The sequence below is a fragment of the Siniperca chuatsi genome, linkage group LG19, assembly GCF_020085105.1.
Source record: "Siniperca chuatsi isolate FFG_IHB_CAS linkage group LG19, ASM2008510v1, whole genome shotgun sequence".
Lineage (NCBI taxonomy): Eukaryota > Metazoa > Chordata > Actinopteri > Centrarchiformes > Sinipercidae > Siniperca > Siniperca chuatsi.
In genome coordinates this window covers 21,467,792-21,491,417 of record NC_058060.1, presented here as the reverse complement: position 1 = coordinate 21,491,417, position 23,626 = coordinate 21,467,792, and the positions used below count along the sequence as shown (strand labels likewise).

At 38.3% G+C, this 23,626-nt stretch overlaps 2 protein-coding genes and 1 pseudogene across 8 annotated transcripts in view; 2 read left to right on the top strand and 1 right to left on the bottom strand.

The window, feature by feature from the left end:
* Positions 1-64: 64 nt before the first annotated feature.
* Positions 65-4,291, top strand: LOC122866593 (annotated as a pseudogene).
* A 110-nt stretch (positions 4,292-4,401) lies between these two features.
* On the top strand, positions 4,402-8,738 carry ggh (gamma-glutamyl hydrolase (conjugase, folylpolygammaglutamyl hydrolase)). The gene is made up of 9 exons (XM_044176439.1): positions 4,402-4,573; positions 4,769-4,877; positions 5,002-5,052; positions 5,816-5,900; positions 5,981-6,119; positions 6,606-6,712; positions 6,943-7,033; positions 7,134-7,268; positions 7,365-8,738. Exons 1-9 carry the CDS (start codon positions 4,447-4,449, stop codon positions 7,481-7,483), a joined length of 963 nt encoding a protein of 320 aa, XP_044032374.1. The 5' UTR covers positions 4,402-4,446; the 3' UTR covers positions 7,484-8,738.
* The window catches only part of LOC122866591 (dipeptidyl aminopeptidase-like protein 6), a 198,030-nt gene continuing 182,852 nt past the window's right edge, over positions 8,449-23,626 (bottom strand). For all 7 annotated transcript variants that reach the window (XM_044176432.1, XM_044176434.1, XM_044176438.1 and 4 more), the window contains 18 exons: positions 22,832-22,986; positions 22,651-22,748; positions 21,943-22,066; positions 21,804-21,842; positions 21,603-21,710; positions 21,195-21,286; positions 20,176-20,223; positions 19,945-20,063; positions 17,723-17,794; positions 15,452-15,559; positions 14,787-14,856; positions 13,904-14,098; positions 13,450-13,504; positions 13,203-13,302; positions 12,434-12,492; positions 12,262-12,334; positions 12,096-12,169; positions 8,449-10,556 (listed from right to left, as the gene is read on the bottom strand). In XM_044176432.1, coding sequence (XP_044032367.1) covers positions 10,407-10,556; positions 12,096-12,169; positions 12,262-12,334; positions 12,434-12,492; positions 13,203-13,302; positions 13,450-13,504; positions 13,904-14,098; positions 14,787-14,856; positions 15,452-15,559; positions 17,723-17,794; positions 19,945-20,063; positions 20,176-20,223; positions 21,195-21,286; positions 21,603-21,710; positions 21,804-21,842; positions 21,943-22,066; positions 22,651-22,748; positions 22,832-22,986 — 1,739 coding nt within the window. In that variant the 3' untranslated portion in view covers positions 8,449-10,406. The remainder of the gene's footprint in view (positions 10,557-12,095; positions 12,170-12,261; positions 12,335-12,433; positions 12,493-13,202; positions 13,303-13,449; positions 13,505-13,903; positions 14,099-14,786; positions 14,857-15,451; positions 15,560-17,722; positions 17,795-19,944; positions 20,064-20,175; positions 20,224-21,194; positions 21,287-21,602; positions 21,711-21,803; positions 21,843-21,942; positions 22,067-22,650; positions 22,749-22,831; positions 22,987-23,626) is intronic.

Here is a 23,626-nt window from a genome sequence, read left to right as displayed (position 1 = left end):
CAGCTGTTTGAATCCATTATAATGGCTGTAAATCTTAAGTGACTACAGCTGCTGTCATCAACAAAGGAGCAAGCAACAAACTTTTCAGTGCCACCTGTGAAGCTTACGTAGGCTGAACTTTTGACATTCAAAACATCTACTGAATGTGATTATTAGATAAAGCCATCCTGTGCTGAAGGTTGAAGGTTTTGTAGTCTGTATCCAAACAGCTCTTCAAACACATTTTCCTTTCAAAGGTCTGTTTCTTCGGATGTTTTTTCTTACATGCTAAATTGCTCTCAGCTTGTACTAAGCTGATAAGTTAGACTACACAGTAGAGTAGTAGTGGAGTAGTACAGTGTGCTCTTACTTTACTTTGACATCATAGAAGTCTTTTTGAGGTTGTCCTTTACATCGGAACACTTGAACATGAAGGCACTCCAGGTACTGTGAGCATTTTTTTCATTTAATAACAATGCAAAATGTATCATGTGTATCAATCCACTGACATTGGTTGGTTTACTATTGTACTCCTGTTTTGTTTTTAACCAAAAGACTGGACCCAGTTTAACTACATTAACTATTCTAACTTTGATGTGAAGGTGCTGTTTGTGCTCCTCCTGACTGCTGCAGCAGCTGGTCATGTGTGCAGTGTTGCCATTCTTGCCTATTTGATACTTATAGTATTTTGCTTTAAGAATTAAACAGGTAGAGATTTAGTGTCTTATTGAAGGAGATTAAAACACAGCTGCCAGCTGCTGATGGAGTCTGGTGACCAATAGGCTGATTAACAACCTTTGTGCTCTTCTCCTTCTAGTATATTGGCACCTGGTATGAAATCGAGAAGCTCCCAGCTGTGTCTGAGAGAGGAAAATGTAACTAATTTACATACAGTCCTCTCACTGATGGTATGGTCAATGTTCACATTGCAGAGCTGCTGTAAGGATTTTAACCTCCCTGCTGCCTATGTAAAAACATAGGCTGTTTCCAACATTTTTATTTGGCTAAAGGTTGTCTATATTGATATATCACCATTCACTCTACATAGGAATAAGTATGGATGGATTTGCACTTCTTGTACAATTGAAGTGAAATCCTTATTTACATTAGTTGTCCTTTTCTCTCTTTCTCTTCCTCTCTGTACAGGTCTAATGGGAAAATAAATTCAAACTTTGGTGTTGCCAAAGTTAAAGACTCATCTCAACCTGCTATTCTGGGTGCCAGCTTCTTTAAAGGTAAATATACTGTGGATTTATTGTTTTTAGAAAACTGAGCTACTATGTTTTACTACTATAATACACTATTCCATTTTATACCATCTATATCTGTATCCAGGCGGTCCAGATGCTGTACCCTTGTTCTGACTACTTTGGCCTTTTCCACATTGACTTCGCTTGGATCCTGGCTCGCACTCGGGTGCTGACTAAGGACGTCATCAGCCAGTTGCATGATAAGCTGACTTCTGCTGGTGTAAACATAAACCACCTTACAGTCACACATCAGACTGGATGTGATGTCATGATCTGAGGCATGATCAGCAAAATGGAAAACGGGGAAGTGTTTTGAACTGTAGTGAAAACTCCAATATGCTGTGGCGTAGCATAATACTTTTTGTTTACTGGCATATGTTAAGTTCAATCAGTAGAAATAAACCAGACGGCAATAATTTTTTTCATTCGTTCAACCTTTATTTAAATCTCGAGGAATCATTGAGGGCATGTCCATCATTTTCAATGATGTCAAGAGTACAAAACAGAATACATGCACACAAAAAATAACGAGAAAAAGACAGCAACAGAACACAGTTAAAAACAATTTTAAGTGTGGAGTGATTTGTAATCATAGTTTTAAATTGACCTCTAGGTACAAATGTTTTGAGTTTTAGTGTGTGTTGTAAAATGTTCCAAGTGTGTGCGCAGCAAAAAAAACAAAAGCACTTTTCCTAAATTTAGTGTTTGCACGCGGGACATCGAGCTTCAACCAGTCACTATATCGAATCAGATAATGACTGTGGGACCAGTTTAATAAGGAAGTGCTATATTGTGGCAAGTTGCCATTAAGGGCTTTATAAATAAATAGAATCCAATGCCTGTCACGTCTTACTGTTAGATGCCCACCCAACCTTTTCATACAAGACGCAATGATGCGTGGAATAACTGTCACCAGTAATAAATCTTAGGGCAGAGTGATAAACTGAATCCAGAGGTTTAAGAGTGGAGGCAGAGGCGTGTCTATAGCTACCATCACCATAGTCAAAGACTGACAAGAAGATGGCCTTAATATCTGCTTCCTACTGAACATTGGAAAATTAGCTCTGTTTCTGTACAAATATCCAATTCTTTGTCAAAGCTTGCTGACAAGTATCAATGTGAAATTTAAATGTAACTTTTTGGTCCAGCCAGATCCCAAGATATTTGTACTCTGAAACCCTTTCAATACTCTTTCCATTCATAGTGGTAATATGCAAACTATTGTCAGTAATATCTGTGGCTCTAGAAAATAGCATGTATCTTTCTTGCATTCAAGACTAATTTCAAATTAAAAAATGCACCTTGCTATTTGTCAAAGACTTGTTGTAGTCTCAGTGGCCGAGTGTGCAGTATTTGCAAAACAATACAGAACTGTATCATCCACATAAAGATGGGCATTACAATTTGTTATGAAGGATGTAATGATGTTAATATAAATTGTGAACAAGACAGGAACCAAAATTGAACCTTGTGGAACCCCCTTTGACAGTGGTAGAAATACAGAACGATCATCAAAATCACACATTGCTGTAGGTAGTCCTGAAACCATTTACAGGACTTACAATCAAAACCTGTTTCTCATAGACTCTGATTTATCAAAAGCATTTGACACTGTTGATCATGCTATGCTCCTACAAAGAGGGCAGCACAAATATTTCCCTGTCAACAGCAGATACAATATCATTTACAACTAAAGTAATAGCAGTGGAAGTACTGTGTTTAGCTCTGAAACCAGATTGGAGTGGACATAACACCGAATTCCTTGAGACGAAAGATTTGAGCTGATTATTAACTAATGTCTCCAGGACTTTAGCAAGACAGCACAATTTGGAAATTGGCCGATAGTTATTAAGATCACTTTTATCACCACCGTTATGCAGTGGGACTACATGCAGATTTCCAGACCTGAGGGATGACTCCAGTATAAATGGAGAGGTTAAAGAGAGATGTAATTTGTTCAGCAATATTTGGGGCACCGAACTTTAAGTTTTAGTTACTTTCCTGCAGTCAATAGCTTAAAGTGCCTCCTTAACAACAGAGGAGGTGAAGGCCTGTAGGGTGAACTGAGAGGTATGGTTTAAGGAGGGCACATGAGCCAAAGGCTTATTAAGAGCAGATCCTGAGTATACCATATCAAACTGATTTCCAGCAGCAGCAGCAAAATGTGTGTTGAAAGCATGGCAAATCTCTGATGTCTTATTTATTTGGCAGTCATTAAACATAACATGAGAAGGAATAGGTTTGGATTTGTTTTTATTTACATTTGCTGCTTTCTAAAATTTTGATGGGTTGGTAAAACAATCAGAGATTCATTCTATGTGATAATTTGCTTTGTTTTTTCTTTTCAAGGAGGATGTGCATTTATTTCTGAGTTGCCTAAAAGTCAGCCAATGGGCTGCTTCACAAGTACACCTTGCTAGAGCCCAGGCTTTGTCCCTTGCCTTAAACATCATTGATAATTCCATGGAGAACCAGGGGCTTGATCTATCTTTAACTCTAAGCTTTTTAAAAGGTAAGAAAAGAGTTAAGCGTTAGGCATTTTGTTTTCTACTTTTAATTAAGAAATAATTTGTGCCTTAAGATCTTGTATAGCTCAGTGAAATAACCATTATGTTGTGGGTCTGGTTGTATGTAAATGTTGAATATAAACTAATATGGTATAATATAGCCAAACAAACTTGGCAATGGCTCAGGAGCATTATATTCCCCCAAGAATAGCTAAATAAAATTAGAAATAAATAAATATTTTTTGGAAAGAGAGAGAGACATATTTACATCTCAGTTTCAATTGTAATTTATTCCATAAATGTGTTTAGTTGTGTGTGTGTTTATTTTTTTATTTTTATTTTTTTACGTAGTTACAATTAAAAACATAACATTTATCGCATATTTTTTCTAAAATATCCTACATATGTTTTACGTCATTGTCCTAGAAAAGACTTCCGTCTTCGGGTATAGACTTCAAAATAAAAGTATACAGTTTAAAGATTAAAACGGGAAACGATGTATTATATGATATGTATCGATCAAATATGGGTATTTCCCAATTTAAATGGATTTTAACAAATAAATTGGAATAATAAAAATGTTTGCATCTTGCTGTTTAATTATTCGTTTATTTGTGGAAAAACAAAAAGGTCACTTGAGGTCAAACGATGGGCTTTTATTCTGAAGTTTGCCCAGAAGTGTTGCGACCAACCATGTAACAGGAGGCGGAATGGCGACGCACAAACTTGCTACATTATCTTTTAGTTTTAGAAAAATTAGCGTGTTATTATGTTGCATTTCTCTTTCGTGTCTGCCGTTTTATTCCTCAGCCAAGCGCAATGACAGACCCATTATTGGTAAGTTTATTTACACGTTTTTTACTGCAACATTAAGTTAAGCTAACTTACATTTTGATGACAGTGTAGCGCTAAAGCCTCCGACCAACTAACCGTATTATTGTTGTTTTGGTTTGGAAAGTGACAGCATGCTTACAGACAGAAGTGCCGAGTCACGTAACTACGTACAAGTGTTGAGTGTTTTTCTTTTAAAAGGTGTACTGGCTCAAGACGTTTATTCACCAAAACCAAGTCAAACAGCTTACATCGCTGCATCTTATGTCAAGTTCCTAGAGTCAGCAGGGGCAAGGGTTGTACCCGTCATGTGAGTTATTATCTAACAAACTTAACTATATAACACTCCTCCAGTACATAAGAGCGTTTGTAACAGCCTGTTTATACACTGTGTGTTTGAACTGAAACCTTTAACCCCCACTTGTCATTTACAGGATTAACCAGACATTGGAGGAGTATAAGACACTGTTCAACTCCATTAATGGGTAAATGTGTTATAATATAGTAACCAATTTAGCAGTCAAAGCCTCTATGCTATGTTTGGGAAGATATATTCATGGGGTCATTTATAAATGACTTTTGACAAAGTAAAACAATTAACTTTATGTATAGGGGTGGGCAAAACAACAGAAACGTTGATGCCATTAAAGCACTGCAGTTAGAAGGCCATAATGCTCAGTTTTTGTTTGTTGATTGAGTTCAACATGATGGACATTTTTAAGGCCATTGTTATGAAGCAAATATTCCATTAAGTATTTGTATTTCCCAATGCAATTTTTCTACGTTTTGATTACACATTACAGTGGCAGATAAATAAGCTACAAGTTAAATAATAGATATATTATAATAATAATTAGATATAGATAGATATATTATAATAATACTTAGCATTATATAACAATCCTGGTATGACAATCACAACTTTTGTAAGCATGTTTTCAAGGCAACATTACTACTTAATACTTTGTATCCACTTACACAGGTAAAAAAAAATGCTATATAGTCAGCAAGCTGAATATTTGGTGCATCAATTGCAAACACAATTATAATGTGGAAAGCGGCAAACTCACGAAGCGCCTGACAACACATTGACCTAAAAACATGTAAAATTGAGTTGAATGAACACCTCTTATTTTGTCCAGCCCCCCTGTATGTATTGTTTCAAAAAAGATAAAGAACACTTTGTTTATGACCTTTTTGTTTCTTTACGAATCATGACTCAGTCCATGTGTGTTGTGTCTCTAACAGGATCCTTTACCCAGGCGGAGGTGTCAGCATTATCTCATCTGGCTATGAAAGGGCTGCAAAAATCTTTTATGAGCTTGCTATTGAGGTAAAAGTGTGAAATACTGGTAACCAGGTTTTAGTGTGTTGATGCCAGTTTATGCTGCAATTCTGTATGTGATGTTTCAGGCGAACAAGAGAGGTGACTATTTTCCTGTGTGGGGCACCTGTCTTGGATTTGAGCAGCTGACCTATTTGACGAGTGGGAAGACAGTACTGTCAAATACCAATACAAGTGGTGTGCCATTGCCTCTGAACTTCACTGATGGTATGGCTTTGTCTTAATATATAGTACTATTGATTACTCATCAATGAGAGCTCTTAATTTACATCAGTAGCATATAGATGAATACAGTTACCTTCACCTTGATTTCTTTCATTTTTCCAACATTATGCATCATTTTAACGAGTTACCTAAACATAACAATTAGATTGACAAATGTGCTGAAAAGGTTAAAAGGCCACGTTTGCTTTGTTGTAATGTTAACTTAGTCAAATCTGTGGTGGAGCAATATAACATACATCAACATACATTTTCTCCACTAAATACAGTATTATCTGCATTTTAGTGTTATTGCTCATTTCACAAAATTTTAGGAGACTATTACATTTTGATCAGTTTCCATGTCCAATCTGTAGCAGCAGAGTTATAGTTTACAGGAAAACAATGTACCTTCTTTACATTAACCACCTTAAATATCTTGAAATAACTACTTTTGTTATTAATGATCATAATGTCATAACCCATTTCCAGAAACCAAAGGCAGCAGGATGTTTAAAGGTTTCCCAGCTGAACTCATGGAAGATCTGGCTTCTGAGCCGCTGACCGAAAACTCTCACAGGTGGAGTTTGGCAGTGTTGGTACGTCATTCATTACTACTATAATGAGAAAAGGCTTCAGTCACCCACAACATGTATAATAAGGAGTGCAGTGCAAGAGCCACAGCACTGCCAGAGTACACCAATATTAGTGGTTTGTGGTGAAATATGAGCATAACAGTCATTTCCTTGTGGCTTCTCTAAGAACATAGAAAGCAGGGTGTAGTTTAATTGGGTGCATTGTGACTAACCCCTCTGTCTGTTTCTGTCAGACTTATAACACAAATGAGGAGCTGAAGAAATTCTACAAAGTTCTCTCCACAAATACGGATGGAAAAATAGAGTTTGTGTCAACTGTGGAAGGTAGTTACAATGCTCACTTCATCGGTACAAGTTTACAGCAAAATCATACTGAAGAGAACTTTTTTTAATGAGTACTTTCTCTTCCCTTACCTCTCGGCAGCGCATGATTACCCAATTTATGGCACACAGTGGCATCCAGAGAAAAATGCATTTGAATGGACGAGGCCTTACGTTCCACACTCTCCATCAGCAGTCAAGACCACCTTCTACATGGCTGAATTCTTTGTCAACGAAGGTATGCACACAGAATTGGTTTTTGGTTCTTTAATTAAATAGTCAGCAGCTGCATGATAGAGCCTGTGTAATCTTGCATTGATTTCTCTCCTTACAGCCAGGAAGAACTTACACAGATTTGAGTCAGAGGAGGGGGAGAGCAATGCGCTGATATACAACTACAATCCTGTTTACACTGGGCCCAAGAGTAGCTTTGAGCAAGTATATTATTTCTGATTTATTCTGATGTATGTTTGCCGAGTGCTTTTCCCTTTTGAAAGCTGATTGGCTGTCTCAGTCGCGTGACTCTTGAATGTATATGTGCATATGGTTAGATTTTGCATTTGCTGCTCATTCCATCTGTTGAATCTGCAACTAAACCAGTGGTAGACTGGTAGGATATATTTATACATGCAACATAAATCTTGATGGAGGGCAGGATTTAAAAAATGCCAAATCATGCTTTGTGGGTGCTGTAGCTGGGTTTACAGGAGAGTAATTAAATGCTATTACAGACAATGCAGATAGTGACATTTTGATATGTTCATTTATTAACAGTAATTTGATCCATTGTTGATGGAAAAATATTGATTAGCACAGCTTTAAAAAAATTCTATGTGTAATGTAAAACTTTAGCTTTACGTTACCTTCTCAGCACGAAACGGCAAACTGACAGTTAGCAACTAGATAGTAAACGTTGTTTGTTTAGCACAACTAAAGAGCCAGAATATTCTCAGGATCTATTGGTGACCAAAGCAGAGTAAATATTGGTGTTAGATTCAACTGGTCAGCAGAAACATGACTCTAAATGAATGCAAATGTTGCTGTGTGCCTGCTAGATGTATAAATATTGTTTTGATAACATGTAACAACTTTATACAGTGACAATGCCAATTTTCTTGCTTGTTCTGCTGCCCCCCAGTGGGTAAAAAAATCAATACAGCGTTAAAATTCACAAGCGCAACAAAACATACGAGCCAAAAAAGACTGAAGGCTGATAAAATGTCTAGTTTTTTATTCTAACATTTACCTTCATGCCACAGTCTGACATTAATGTCCTTCTATGCTTTGGATAACAAAGTTCAGCGTCTTGAAAAAGTCCTCAGTCACTGGCAAGAAAGTTCGATGTTGCTATTGGCATTTATAAAGTCCACTTTCAATTCAAGGACAGCAACAGGAGAACAGAAATGAATAGTCAAATGTAACTTCCAAAATGCTTTATGCACAAATAACACTCACGTAATAGTTTCTTTTTCTGTCTTTTTTTTTTTTTTTTGAATAAAATGATATTTGAATAACATTTACACATCAAGCTGACGAGACTGGGCTCTCAATCACAATACTACTGGAAATGTAGTTTATGCAATCCAGTTAGGAACATTCAAGATGTCAAAATTACTATGTGGAACTGAGCTATCAGGGATAGTGCTGCAAATAACATGCACTGAAATGTAACACAAATGGCCATTCAAATAAAAAATGGAAAATTATACTTGTGCCTTCAGAATTCATAATTTCGTTTGTGTTAGCTGCAGAGTCCAATGAAGACATGACAATCCTCCCCCTATACAAATGCATAATTTCTCGGGGTAAAACACTAATGCTAATGGCCTCCTGCCTTCAACTTTAAACAATGTATTCACTGATTTAAGCCAAGTGTAAACACTTTCAGTAACAAACACTGCTTAAGCAACGATGCATGCAGATTCTGTACATTTTAGCTTGGTGTAATGATGTCATTGGGCATATTTCCAGAGCATTTTGTGTGTGAAACTTTAAAATCTCTTCAGTTTCTCAATCAAGTGTTGAAAGTAGCTCTTATAACAATTATGTATTTCAAGCTATAGATTTAAAAGAATAGCTGCCATTTTGTGAAATATGCTTATTCGCTCTATTGCTGAGAGTTAGATGAAAAGATTGATACCACTGTCATATCCGCCTTTTAAATCCAGGAGATGGTATGGTTAGCTTAGGGGGAAACGAGCTAGCCGGGCTCTGGAGACTCCAGGCCAAGAAATAGTCCAGGTTATAAAATCAAAACTTGTAGTTTCTACACAGATTAAACAAGTTACAGTATAACACACTACTAGTGAGTCTCAGAGGAGCTAGGTGGCAGATTTTTCTACCTTTGGACAGATCCAGGCTAACTAGCTGGTGACTGTAGCTTCACATTTAACAGGCAGATATAGAGTGGAATCAATCTTAAAGTGAATAAGCTGACTTCCCAAAGTGTCAAACTATTCCTATAAAATTAGCCTCATTCTAGTTCATAAATGCAATCCTACAGCAGGATGTTTTCTGACAAAGTAAGGCACAGTGACTAAAACAAGTTAATGCTAAAAACATTTGATAAAACTCTCAAAATCAAGAAACCCATGGCTTTTTTTTTTCTTCCAAACATTTTGCATGGTAGAGAATTCTGTCAGCATCACTGAAATACACAAAACGAGGCTACAAGATGAAACCAACATCAGGGCAAACATGAATACCGAAAGAAAATATATCCGTAATAGCCGAGTGAATGTTTGTCTGCTATTTTACATACTGTAAGAACAATAGACACAACCACAGTCCAACATGAAAGTTCTTCACAACTTTAAAAATAGTAACATTTCCTGTATCTGCACAATTCCAGACACCCGTTGTGAACACTGCCAACCAGTGTTTTCACCAGGCGTCTGATTTTCATTAATATACAAGCTCATGAGTTATGTGCTATAAGGTGTTCCTTCTCCTCACAGCTTGAAAGTCTGTGGGAGAGCTGATGCTTTCTCTCCACTGCTCTTGAGGAGCTGGTCCATCCTACTGTGAAGGAGACTGCTTCCTGTTAAATCAATCAGTATATTCCAAAACATCATGTCAGGTCTTCAGTCTTTGTTGGCTCTCTGGAGGGCCTTTTGGGTTTGAACTCAGGGCAGAAGATGGGAGGATGGATGTAGGAGTAGATCGTTGTCTGCTGGAAAGGCAGTCTCAGGTTCAGCATGCGGACATGGGGAGTCCAAATGCAAACCAAATCAAATTGAGCAAGGACAGATGAGCGTTGCATATTGTGAACAACTGTATGCCAGTGTTGTGCTTGGGCACAGGGGCAGGATGGAGGTGGTTAGGTAGGTGCAACGTATGGGTGGGAAGGATTTGGGGCAGGCCTCGGGAGGCCGAGCTAACCCTCGTCTTCACTCTCCTCCTCCAGCACCTCCTCAAACACTATTTCTGGTAGCCTGAAGCATTCTTCAAAGAAGTTCACCAGGGACTGGCTGAGGTGCTGCCTCGTTGCTTCACTGTGAATGAAGTGGCCTTCATCAGGGTAGATCTGAGACACAGAAGAATTAATTATTGACATGAGGTAGAAGGTTTTGTCATTACTACAAATGAGTGAGCCTCAAGAATCTAGATGTAAAAAGTTTTGCACCCCAGGAAATATAAAGAACAAATTCTAAAGATCAGGGACCTGATTTATACTTGCACTTAGTCTTAAGCTCATTTCCGACAGTTCTGAAGATACTGAGCATAAAAAACCTTGCTGACGCAGGTTCTAAGAAGCCTTTTTGTAACTTGCGCACCTGTGATCTATAAATCTCAGAATTGAGGGCAACTGCCTTACAATCAGCAATTTCCCCTTATATAACGTCCTGTTTTTAATTCAAAACACCTTGCGTCTGGCAGATAATTCCTATCACATTGTTCATCAAGCTATTGCAAAGTTCACCACAGGCTTGTGTCCCAAACGGCAATACCCCTACATAACCAGCAGGAAAATCACTTGCGTCAAGTCTAGACTTGGCTTAGTGATAAGATCATTTCCGCATTAAAGTAAGATTTTATAAATATAAATTATAAATGAGGCCCCTGGTGTGCAACGAGACTTAATTTATTATGTTGAAGGTGCTTCCCCATGAAGGATTAAGGATTAAGAGTACACCAGTTGACACAGTGCAGAACACGAGACTAGAAATATTAATCACTCTGTTTTCACCTATACAGTATGTACTTTTTGTGGTGATTCCAAATTCATGGTTGAGAAACTAAAATATTTACATGTCCACTAACCACTGGTGGAGGAAGTACTCAGAACCTTTACTTAATAATAATACTACATCATTAGATGCAAAAGTGCTCAATGCAGAACAATGGCCGCTGTGACTTATATATTAAATTACTTGTGCATTTATACTTAGGCAGCATTTTAAATGATGTAGTTGGTTGAGGTGGAGCTAATTATTTTCCACCACTGCCAGTAACTAATTTCAGCTCAGAGAACGTCAAGCATCTTTAAATGAGTCTAGGAATGCAACAAAAAATTATTTTAATTATAAACTAAGAATTGACAGATTAAATTGATTAGTCTATAAAACATCAGAACATGCCCATTGAAGAGCCCGTCTTGTTTAACCAAAAGTCATTCAATTTAATAATCATGACTAAAAAAAATTGGTTTGACTAATTAAGCTCTAAATGGGACTTGTACTAAATTTCTGGAGTATGAGCGTAGATGTTGTAATTGAGTTATCATGTTTACATGGGGTTGACCTAAAACCTGTTAGGCTACTGTGCACACCTTCATTAACCTGGTACCCTATCAGTCAGTAATAAGCTCCAATGAACATTCAGCTGCAGTACATTGTATCTTAATTGGATTAGTCCTGGCGTTAATGCAGGATGCCCAAGAAGGTCTCATAATCTCATTATGTGGAATGAAGGCATTGTGAGGACTAATCCTCTGCCTGCTGTGGGATTCCACTATGATCACAGAGCTCCCAAAGGTTGGCGAAAAAATGAACCAGGCGAAGAAAGTCAAGCAGAGAAACTGGATCAGCAGCCGTTGTAATTACAAAGGAGTGAAACCGCATACCTGTAAGGTGTAGTTGGCCTTTTCATTGATGAGCTGGGCGATGAATTTTGCCGTATGTTGGAAATGGACTTTTTCTGGCAAAACATAATGAGATATACGCAAAATGTCAGAGAGTCCATCTTTTTGCTTCATGTAAGATTTAAAAATCTGAAAATCCCTTTCCTACCATCAGCTGTTGGATGGATAATAAGAAACTTCTTATCCATGAACTGAGATGCTCTGTGTGCTAAATTTGCCATCTGAGGAGTAAAGAGACATACAGCAACAAATTAGATCAAATGACATACACAATCATCACAACTGGAATTTGAAGCAGAACAATTGCAATCAAATCTTACTGTGTATGCCCTTGGATCAGGTTTAGGCAGCCCAAGATATCTCTCTGAAAATGCAGAAGCTACAGGGGAAAGAGGGTTTTAATTATGACTTTGCTTTGATGTCAACAAGATTGTTGTCATTTCTGCCTTTTTCTCTGGCCATTTTGAAGGAAAACGTACACTTTACCAGGTTTTTTTTCTTCTCCATATTCAAATATTCACCCATCTACATATTCTTTAGTCTCGAAGCTGTCTGCATTTGCAATTCCAAACTTATACAGTGTCATGGCATGTCTCTCACCCCCTCTGGCAAAGCGAGAGAAATCAAATCAGTCACACCACAACGCCCAGCTCCTCCTTAATTTGCAGTTTCCTGACTCGGTGCAGCTACAAGAGCTCCGTCTCTCATTCTCCCGATACACAGCCTTCTACATTTCACACATTTTATTCCTTTGGTAGCGGAGGTGAGGCTGGTGTAACTTTGTCTGGCACGGTTATGATTGGGTTCTAGACGTATCTGCACCATCACACTGGTAGGGTTAACAAGTTCATCTCTTTCTTTCCCCTCACACACACACACACACACACACACACACAGAGTACATAGTGTATAACACTGAAATCCCAGTAAAAGTGCTAGATTTGCAATCTTTTTCCTTTTGAATACTTTCTGACAGCACTGCCTGAGCCTGAATGATTACGCACAGATACCTTGTTTACATACAGCAGGGACTAGCTTTCTGTATGCGAGTATACAGTTGAAAAAAAAAATCACTGCAAACAAACTTACCATATAATTCAAAGTCGGTGATAGGTGAGAGGACAGCGCCACACTTTACAGGGGATTCCTCGCCGCTGACCAACAGGCTGGTCACATAGCCTCCATACACCTGAGGTACAACAAAAATGTTATCACAGAGCCTGAGGAGCTGCACATTCAAACAAACAGCAGGACTTGTTTACTTTTTGAACAACCAGTGTAAATTCAGATAATAGTAGAATGGAGTATTTTGGGTGCACACTGAGACTATTCTTACCTTTCCAAAAGCTCCAACTCTGGTTTTGTCAATGTAGGGCTCTTTCAAAATAAAACTGCAAAAGAAACATTGGTTCTAGTTAGAAAGAACATTAATATTTGGACTTGTGTATGTACTCTCACCAGAGCAACTGTAGCTAATACAATGTGTTTTAGCAGCTGTGTTTATTAGGAACTTTCAACCATACTATTAATACAACTACTACTAGCAGTTATAATTTAACTTATTGCTTCAACATGACTTAAAAGTAAAGTTTCAAAGTGCTTCACAGTTAAGATACATAATAAGTAATGAGAGGGAGTGTTTGCATGGCATATTGTGATTTGTTGAATGGAATATATGTAGCTTCATGTAGACACAGAATACTGCCATTGGAAAAAACATTTTTTAGAAAAGGTTTAGCGAGATAGATGTCAGTGTTGTTGGAAAGCTTGAAGATGAAAACATCACATACTTGAGTGCATCTTTCTGATCCTGTTCCTCGAACACGCCCAGCTTCTTCTGGATCCGGTGCAGCAGGTTGGTGCCCTGGAAGCCGCTGCCTCGTCCGTCACAGCGCACCACGATGGCACCGAAGCTGCTCACCAGCACCGTGGCCCAGTCCAGGTGAAACTGCTCCGCCACCATCTGGCCACCAGGTGTCCCGTCGCTGCACGAACATAACCAAAGACAAACAGATCAATGCAATGATTTTTTTTCTTATATCTAAATAAAAATGAAATTAGGACCGTGTGTACACAACATTATCCCCTCATTTGCCTGAAAATTGCAGATACCCTCTGCTTACTGTCTGATTATTCGAGACCTGTTGTTGCTTAAACACAGTGAATGATGTCGAAATAAACCCTTAAGTTTCCAACTTAACTTTATTTCAGCTAAGGCTAATGTGGCACAGAGTTCATAGATAAGCCGTCATGGTCACTTTCATTAGATTAAAAACGAGCACATATGGAACTGTGGATGTGGTGTATCTGAAATGTGCAGACTAAGGGCCAAATTCGGAGAATCTTGAGCTGCAGAGTAAAAGATAGTTAAACGCCTGAGGAAAGCAATGCTAATGAAAGAACGGAGTGGGCAGGAGGGTACGTTTCCTGACTCACAGTGTAATTATTATCCAGCTATAGTAGAGGACAAAGCAGTGCGTCTTTAGATTAATATGCCTGATTAAAATTGTCAGAAACTCTCCATTGAAGAGGACAACCACGTCCTCATAGAGCATGGAGTAAAGTGTGAACATGAGTCAGCACTGCGATTGGACACAAACTTTTCCTTTGTGTAAGTGTGTGTGTGCACCACATGTACTGTACACGAGTGTGGAAACACGTGCTCATACATACACAAGCAGGAGCAGTGGATAGTGTGATGTTTCCATGAAGCCGGCAGGTTTGAGGATCTGCATCGACAAGGCTGTAATGCAGATACAAACAACTGTTACCCAAAACACATACAGTCAATACACTATAAATTCATTAATTGAGAAAAAAACATATTTTGAACCTTATGTATTTGTTGTTATCTTTGATTACCAATTAATGATAAAATATCATGAATGAAAGTATAGAGTCTGTACCATCTTCATCAAAAAAGAGGATTATGGGAGTTAGGATGTTATAGTTGAAAGTAAATTTTTCATAAATACATCTGCAATGTATTTAATTAATTTGGTGCTTCTCAAAAAAGAACAGATTTGAGTCAGTGGAGAATGTAAATGATGAAGTGTGATATCACATAGGTATGTAGGAGTGAAGAGTCTCATCCCCAGCTGCTAGAAGAGGAAGCCAAATTCCCGGCCTGGGTGTTGGGAGCCCCTAAGGGGTCGCAAGATGATCAACAAGATAGGAAAGAAAAAGAAAACTGCTACTCAAAAGTTTCTTTTTCAATACTTCCATAATGTCTTGCATTGTGTCTATCTGAAAGTTTGTCTTTATCAACTATCAGATAATTCGTACACATGGACTTTACTTGTCCGTTAATGACTGTGGCACTGACACATGACACGTACTGTAGTCATCCATATTGATCTCCTTGTACTCCACTGTGGGCATCTGCATGGAGTCCAGGGTCAGCCTCAGGTTCTCATTGCTCTCCAGTTTATATACTTCTGCAATACCTGCAGAGAGCAATGAGATTGCAGTTTAGAAAGTTTACTGTATTAATGTTTGGACAGGAACATGGCCAGAGCTTGCCTTTTAAACATGTACAATCCAAGTCATAGTTATGATACCTCTCATCATAAAAGCAAAAGTAAAATTCAGTTATCTTGTTTTTATTTTATTTATTTGAATCAGATGTTGTAATATGTTTACAAGTTTTAATATCACCAAACACTTCTTTTATGCAAATCTGTCATCAAAAAAAACAACTTTAAATTGCATTCATTTACTTTTGACATGTCCTTATTAACATGTTAATTTTTTGTAAGTTACAGTTACTGATAGGAAAATTGACTGAACATGGACATGTGATATAATATGTTCCTGTACTGTGTTTCTCAATATATATAATTTGATTTATAGTTTGTTTTTAATATATATATATATATATATACCCAAGGCTAGATGTTGGCAGTTTTATAGTTATAATTAGTGGGTTATCCTGGTGCAATAAAATAAATTATTAATTTTTGATAAATTGTATGGTTAAGAAATATGTATGGAGCTGTGCATTAAAATACAAGAACGCAGCTCCACACAATCAGTATCTCTTATCCTCCAAAACCTTCTGCATGAAACCAGAAAAAAAACAAACATAACTGCAGCTGAAACGCTGACCTGAATTTGCTTAAGGCGAACTTCATGCCACAAGAGGCTGTCCTGAAAGCAGAGAACCAACCAGCTGTACTTATTCTACAGCTACAGCTGCTTTGTGCAACACTAACTTATTACCCTTGGTTGCCAAGACTGCTGAAGTCAAAGGGGATGTAGCAAACATTGTATGTTGGAATTGATTTGTGTAAACGGTCAAAAGGCAGCATCCAGGAGGAGAAATCCAGACAGTTGCCAGGCCTACCTGTACTGACAAACTCTGATAAAACCTGGCAGGCTGATGGAGGAAAACTTCAATTAAACATTCTGAAAGGGAGAAGAAGAGCTCTGCCTGGAGCCAACAATCAGTGCGTTTCTGTATGCATGCATAGACTACTTCTGATATGACCTTGACTCCATCACTGCACAGTGTATAGTCTCAGTTGCATACAAGGCATAATGTTATTTTACCTGTAATGGCCTCATATCCTGAAAGCACTAAAACAAGACATTTTTATTGTTCACATGAGCAGGCTCTAGGAATGGCAATGTCGGCCGGTCCCCTATTTTGGTCCAGACTAAACTCCAACTATTGGATGGATTGCCATGGAATTTGGGTCAGATATTCATGTTCCCCTGTTCGCGTTAAATTCCAATGACTTTTGTGATGCCTTGACTTCTCACCTAGCACAGTCATCAGATCCAAATTTGTACTTTAGTTTATGACTAAATACTTGCAAAATTCCCATCAGCCACAGCTGTAATTTGTGTTTAGTGCAAACATAAGCATACTAACATGCTCAAAATGACAACACAAATATGGTTAGCAGGTGAACATAGTTAACATAATAACTGCTCAACATCAGCATGAGCTCAACAGAGCTGCTACTGTAGCTGGAGACTCTTAGCCTTGTTAATAATTATGGCATCCTGATTGCATTGCTATGACGATGCTTTGCATACTTCATGAAAGTCAGTCATGTTGATAACAATAGAATTTTAGATCTGTCAGCATAGAAAAGCCTTATAAGAAAACAGTAAACTCACCAGTTTGGTAGGTGAACATTTGGGAAACATTATTGCACTTAATAAAAATACTGTTGAAAACAGTTGAATACATCAAATAATTTACAGTACTAAAATTTCATTGCAGCACTTACAGACTGCGTTCAACATAGTCAGGACAGGAACATCATATTGGTAAAAGATGACACTGACTGGCACACACAAGCACACTGTAGTAATCAAATTACAATATGCTGATATAGCCGTTAGGCAGGTCATAATTTAATGAGGACATCCATTGTGAGGAGTAATGTGATTACTGCCATCATGCTGGACTTGGCTTGTAGATAAACAGTGACAAAGGCGGTCGTTCTGCACTGCAACGGAAACACTTCTGTCCCCTCTTGACAAGGTCATTTTCAATGTAGCTATTATGCTACTGCCTACAAGGTCACTTGTAATGTCTTTAACATAATTAAGAGTCTTGTAAATGCAAATCTGTGAATTGGACTTGAAATACTCACTCTCTCTGTCTTGCGTCTCACTTTCTCCGTCTCTCTGTGTCTTGTAAACGGCTACAAATGGGATATCCCGCCCTAAAGAGACAATTAGAAAGTTTAAAAAGTGGGGTTGGATCACATCACCAGACCGTCACAGTTGTGTACTTTTATATTTGACCATGACATGTGGAGGCTCTGTTTTACTAGCCATTGTTTTCATTTCACAGACATCAGTTGGGTTACATTTTTACAAGGTACAATGATGTGTTTGACATCATTGTGCATTTGATGATAAACACAGACACAACCAAAAAACAAAGTCTCCTCCAGTGACTGCAAACAATAGGGAGCAAAAAAAACCCCATAGAGAGATGTCCCAGATCTTTTGTCTGTCATACAAAGAGGTAATTCGATTTATGTAATGCAATAGCTTCCATATCTAGGCCACCAACTGAGTCCCTCATAATAAAGCCCTAAAACCTCAAATCGGAGGGAGAAGGAACAGCAAATGAAGTGATTGATGCACTTAGCAAATTGAGAAACACAGTACAGGAACATTGTGGTTGTGTATGGTGGAAAGTACACAAGCCGCTCGCTCACTCTGTCCTTTTTTCCCTCCCACTCTCTCTCCTCATGGTAATGATATCATAGGCTCATCACATAAATTCTAGGCAGGCTGTGAGGACAGAGGCGGATTTCAAATGTATGAGGTGCAGGACCATTGACTATCAGTGATTTCTGGGGGCTGCAGAGAGGGTTTGATGGCATTATAGTCATTCCCTGTTGGATCTGAGTTCAGTGATGATCACTTAGTGAGGTTCAGAGGTGACTGACACAAAAGTGTTGGATCAGTGATTAAATATTGAAGCTGCGAGGGTTCAAGTCAGACTGAAATCACAGAAACATTCATCTTTTTAATCTTTTGGGCTCTATTTTTGCGGCAGCGAGAAGACAGCACTATGACATTTTGAGGTTTTTCTGATCTTTTGGTATTGTCATGCCCAGCACAGCATATATGGATCAAAGGTGGAAGGAGAGGCACAACAAGATGGGAGTGCATTTGTTTTAGTAAAAACTGGGGAATAGACACACAAAGATCTGGTCTATTTTAAGCATGTGATTCTACCAGCAAGTGCAGACAAAATACTTGACAGAAATATGCATAAACTTCAGAATAATTCTGGAAAGTAGTAGTAGTAACTAAATACATCTGGTCAAGTACTGTACCTAAGTACAACTTTAACATACACGTACTTTACTTAAGTATTTCCATTTTATGGTAACAACCTTTTACTGCACTACATTTCAGAGGGAAATGTACTTTCCATTACATTTACCAGTTATAGTTACTGCTATTTTTTCCCCCAAAAATTAAGATCTTACAAACAAAACATATGATTATCTTATAAAATATGATGCGTTGTTATAGATTAAACTACACAACAGTCAATGAAGCATTTAAAATTAGCTCTAACTCGACTAACTACAACATTAAAATGCCACTTACACGTTAATGCATCAATAATTATAACCCAGAACTATAATAATATGACATTCATAGGTGCTATTCTGCATAATCAGCTCTTTTACTTTTGATCTTTTAAGTAGATTTTGTTACTAATACTTTCTATAATTCTATAGTGTAGCAATGCTACGTTTACTTAAGTAAATGATATGAATAACACAACTGCAGTATACACATTTAAATTGACATCAGAAATATAAGGATGTCAGTAAGACAGTCTGTATTAAGATACAGATTAGAGTGATTTATCTGTATCTAACATCCTCACCTGTTGGTATCCTTCAGGACGGATATGTGAACTGCAGCCTCTAGTTTAAAAATTGCCAAAGCCAGTGCTGCAAAACTATGCCAGAAACTTCTGTGCATGTCAAACTGATTGGCTGATATTATTTGCTCTTGGTGAGCCATTTTCATCATGGTTTGTAAAAAGGTATGAAATGAGTGATGAGACTGGCTGAGAGGATAATGATTAATCACCACACCCCTCTGATTGGTACATTCAACTTGTACTAGGTGACCCTTGCTCAATGCATGCTGTGCTGTTATTAAAGTAGCAGGTGTGCTTGGATTCATCATCTTTGACCCTGCGCACAAGTACTTTATAACGTCATTGTTAAAATAGAGCCCTTTGTGTCTACATAAAGTGGATAAGTAGGACAAAGAGGGATAGATAGAGTTCAAAAAGGAGGGGGACATGAGTCAAATATACTGTGTTAGCTACCTTCGCAATTGAGCAGGAAATAGCTCATGTTGTGGCTAAAGGAGCCGCTGATGTAGCCACAGCTGTCGGACAAGGCGCATGACAGACAGCGACGGTTGAATGAACCAAAGGTGTCTGCACTATGGAAACAAAGAAGAGGACATTTAACTTTTTGGAGACTTTTTAAAATCCAAATGGTTACACTTTCAAAACAACAGCTGCTGGTAACATAATACAGATAACAGCCATTACCTGTACAAATGTCTTCGCTTTGGACCATCCTCAGTGCTCAAGAAGTATCTACATTAATATAAGAGAAAAAAGAATGTCATGGCAGCAGATTTGAGTTTAGCTATAACATATACAGTAACTCATAGTTATAGACAACAAATCACACTGGTTTGTTTAGTCTTTTTGTGGCTTTAGCAGAGTTGTGTTCACCACTCAGCTTGGGCAGTGGAAAAAAGCACCTGGTACACACAAGCAGTGCTACTCAGTTACTCACTAGAATAGATGTTTCATAAATGAATGATGGGGGGGAGGAAAGGGGGGTTGAATCCTTTTAGAACAGAAGTAGGCCAAATCTTACCCCCTTGGGGAAGAGGTTTTTGGGTGGCAACACTAGGAACTGTGTTTGTTATACATGTTTGTGTGTGTGTGTGAATGCAGGTGTGCACGTGAGATCATGTTAGTCAGATCCCAGTTGCCTTGTGGCCTGGAGTGTGGGTGTGAAATGATCTGGGAGTGATGGGGATGAGTCACATTCCTCATGGGTGCAACAGAGATGCTTTTACGCCAAACACATTTAGAGCAGTTTATTGTGTGAACTGTATGAGCTGGTAGAACATGAGGCTCAACACAGTAGAAAGTAAGAATAGTTGCTGTCTCAAAATGTAGCATCAGTGCTATAAACTAGTCATAGATCATAATCAATATACATCTCGACAATAAACAGGGTCATCTGCCTGTTGGACAGTGTTCTGTCCATGTTACTGAAGCATTCAAATGCAGGGAGACACCGAGAGAAACCCAGCATTTGAGTGTGGGGTCTCTCTCTGTCTCTGTCCATGGTGCTGAAACATTCAACACATTGTCTCTCTTGTATGAAAACTTCAGCAAAGTCCTCGTCCAAGCGAGTTTTGCTGAAGCAGCTCAGAACGTTTTAAGCTTTTCTTATCACATATAAGCTACAGAATTGTGACTGGTTTTTGTTGCTGTGAGTGGTGATGCTGGTTTGGTTCGGCTGTTGCTGGTGGTTTGCGGGTGCTCACATCAATTGGCTGTCCTCATTATAGGCCAGGACTTGGGTGACATCCCAGTCTCCAGATGTGATGGACTGCAGTGTGTCTGTACTGGTGTTGGGCTTTGGAGATAAATGGAAAAAAGGTGACTTTATTATATGATGACAAGTGCACATTAAGACAACAAAAGTGTATTGCCTAAAATGTGTATAAAATAACACAGGCTAGTGAGCTACAGTAAGTTTGTGTTACCAAGAATAAAGTTTAACTGCAAAATTGCCTGTTGAAAAATTCAGAGACTCACTTCTTATAAGGTTGTTGGAACATAAAAACCATTTTAAAATAATATTAAAAACACTAAGGATTACTTTTAAGGAAATAATAAAATGATAAATGTTTGATAACTCTAAACAATACTGTACACAAATATTTTCCTACCTGGGAGATGGACATGGAGATGTGGAAGAACTTGCCCCTGCCTCCTTGAGGAATGGCACGGGTGAAGAACAGCTTCAGCCCATCTTTGGAAAACAGAGGCTTCTCATTCTGAAGACACAGAGAAGATCAGAGTTAAATCTAACATAGTTACTCTTAATCAACAACTCCAAATATTTCTTACATGTATGTCATTATTCTCACCTGTCTGTGCAGCCATCCTTCACTTTCATCCTCATGTTTCTGTAGAGACAGGTTGACAGGTTTCAGTTGGTGTATGAAAACAGCCCTGAGTGTCTTTGATACGCACAATACACACACAATACACAGGACTCAGGCGTACCTTTGTGCAGACTCCCGTTGTGGCCTCACACAGTGTGAGTATCGAGATGTTCTGGGCTCTGTTCAGCCAGTTGATGGCCAGTTTGGTGGTGGTGGCCCATTTCACCATGGTCACATAATACTCACTGACAAACACAGAGAAATGATTAAATAACGATTACCTTCATTTACATTGCAAGGTCTGCGAATCAGTATCGTCAATGGGTAAATGACCAATCAATGACAGAAAAAAGTGCCAAAATGTTTCCATTTATTATTTGTAGATTGTGATCAAATTTTAAAAAAGGATGAAACATTAATGATCTTGCAGAGAAATTGAGATATTAGAGAAGCATATAATGAGCCACAGGAAAGGAGGAATAAAAAATTGGGTATAAATATGAACAGCGCAAATGGGGGCATTAAAACTAATGGAACTAAACATGGGACCACGTTAAGTAAAAATGCATCACTGGAGGATTAGAATTTACAGAATCTTTGCAGGATATGCACAATGACAGGAGCAGACCATAATGATACAAAGGAAATTAAAAGAATATGATATCTGAGAAATGTGCTGACCTATATAGCATCAGAAAATTAATCCATGGAGAGGGTTTACACACATGAGAGAATATATGAATATGTGAACAGAATGTGTAAATTTATGGAATTAATGCAGGAGGAGTAAAATGCGCAAATTGATTGGTTGACAGTCTGCATGCCTCACCCTATCCTAGGATCATCGGGTCTCCTCATCTCGATGGTATGAAGAGGACCGTTAAGGTTCACAACATACAGAGTGATAACTGGGTTCTCCTCACCGGCCTGAATCGGACAAGGAAACAAGAGAAAATTAAAATGATATAACAACACTTACGCAACGTAGCGTTGAGGATAAAACTGTGCACCTTAGGGTAGTGGTACTCTTTCCCCAATGGGTAGGGTGTGCCTGTGAACATAGGCAGCTCCATCCTGGGCACCAGGGTGTCATTGATGGTGGCGTATGCTAACCGAGCACCATCTGGAGACCACCAATGGGCAATATGGGAGTGGAAAATCTCCTCTGGAAGAGTAAGAAGAAAATGACCATCAATCATAATGACAGTGAATACAAACTCACACAGCAGAGAGACAAGTTAATTACATGACTGCAGGCTAATAGATTCATACTGTTGTTCGTGGAAGGTTTAGAAATTAAGGGGTGTTATGGGAAAATGTCTATAAAATGCTGTATCATTAGTAGAACCCTTTGTATTGCATTGTTCTCTGTTCATAGAAACACGAAATTGTTCATGCATGAATGTTGTCTCCTACTGGCCATCGTACGGGATTTATGGATGTAAAGTTGAACAGTTATTCCATTACACAACAGTCAAAAATATGGAGCTTGAGCAAGTGTCAAAGTCCAAGTGCCAAAACCCACAGTACCAGTACCAGAAGAAAGTACCAGTTCATCACAAACCATTTAAACCAAAAATACAAATGAATAGTTATAAACCCCCCCCTAAAAATCAGGTAAAAGTGGCAGAAACTAAAAAGTTACCCTGTCTGCCTAATTACCAATACGTACTAACTCTTGCCTGACCTGTTATATTTGGACTCACTTAAACCTACACACAAACACACACAGAGAACCAAATGTTGAGGTGATAAATCACAGAACCTTTAAATCTGGGTAGAGCCTATCGACCCAAATAGAACTC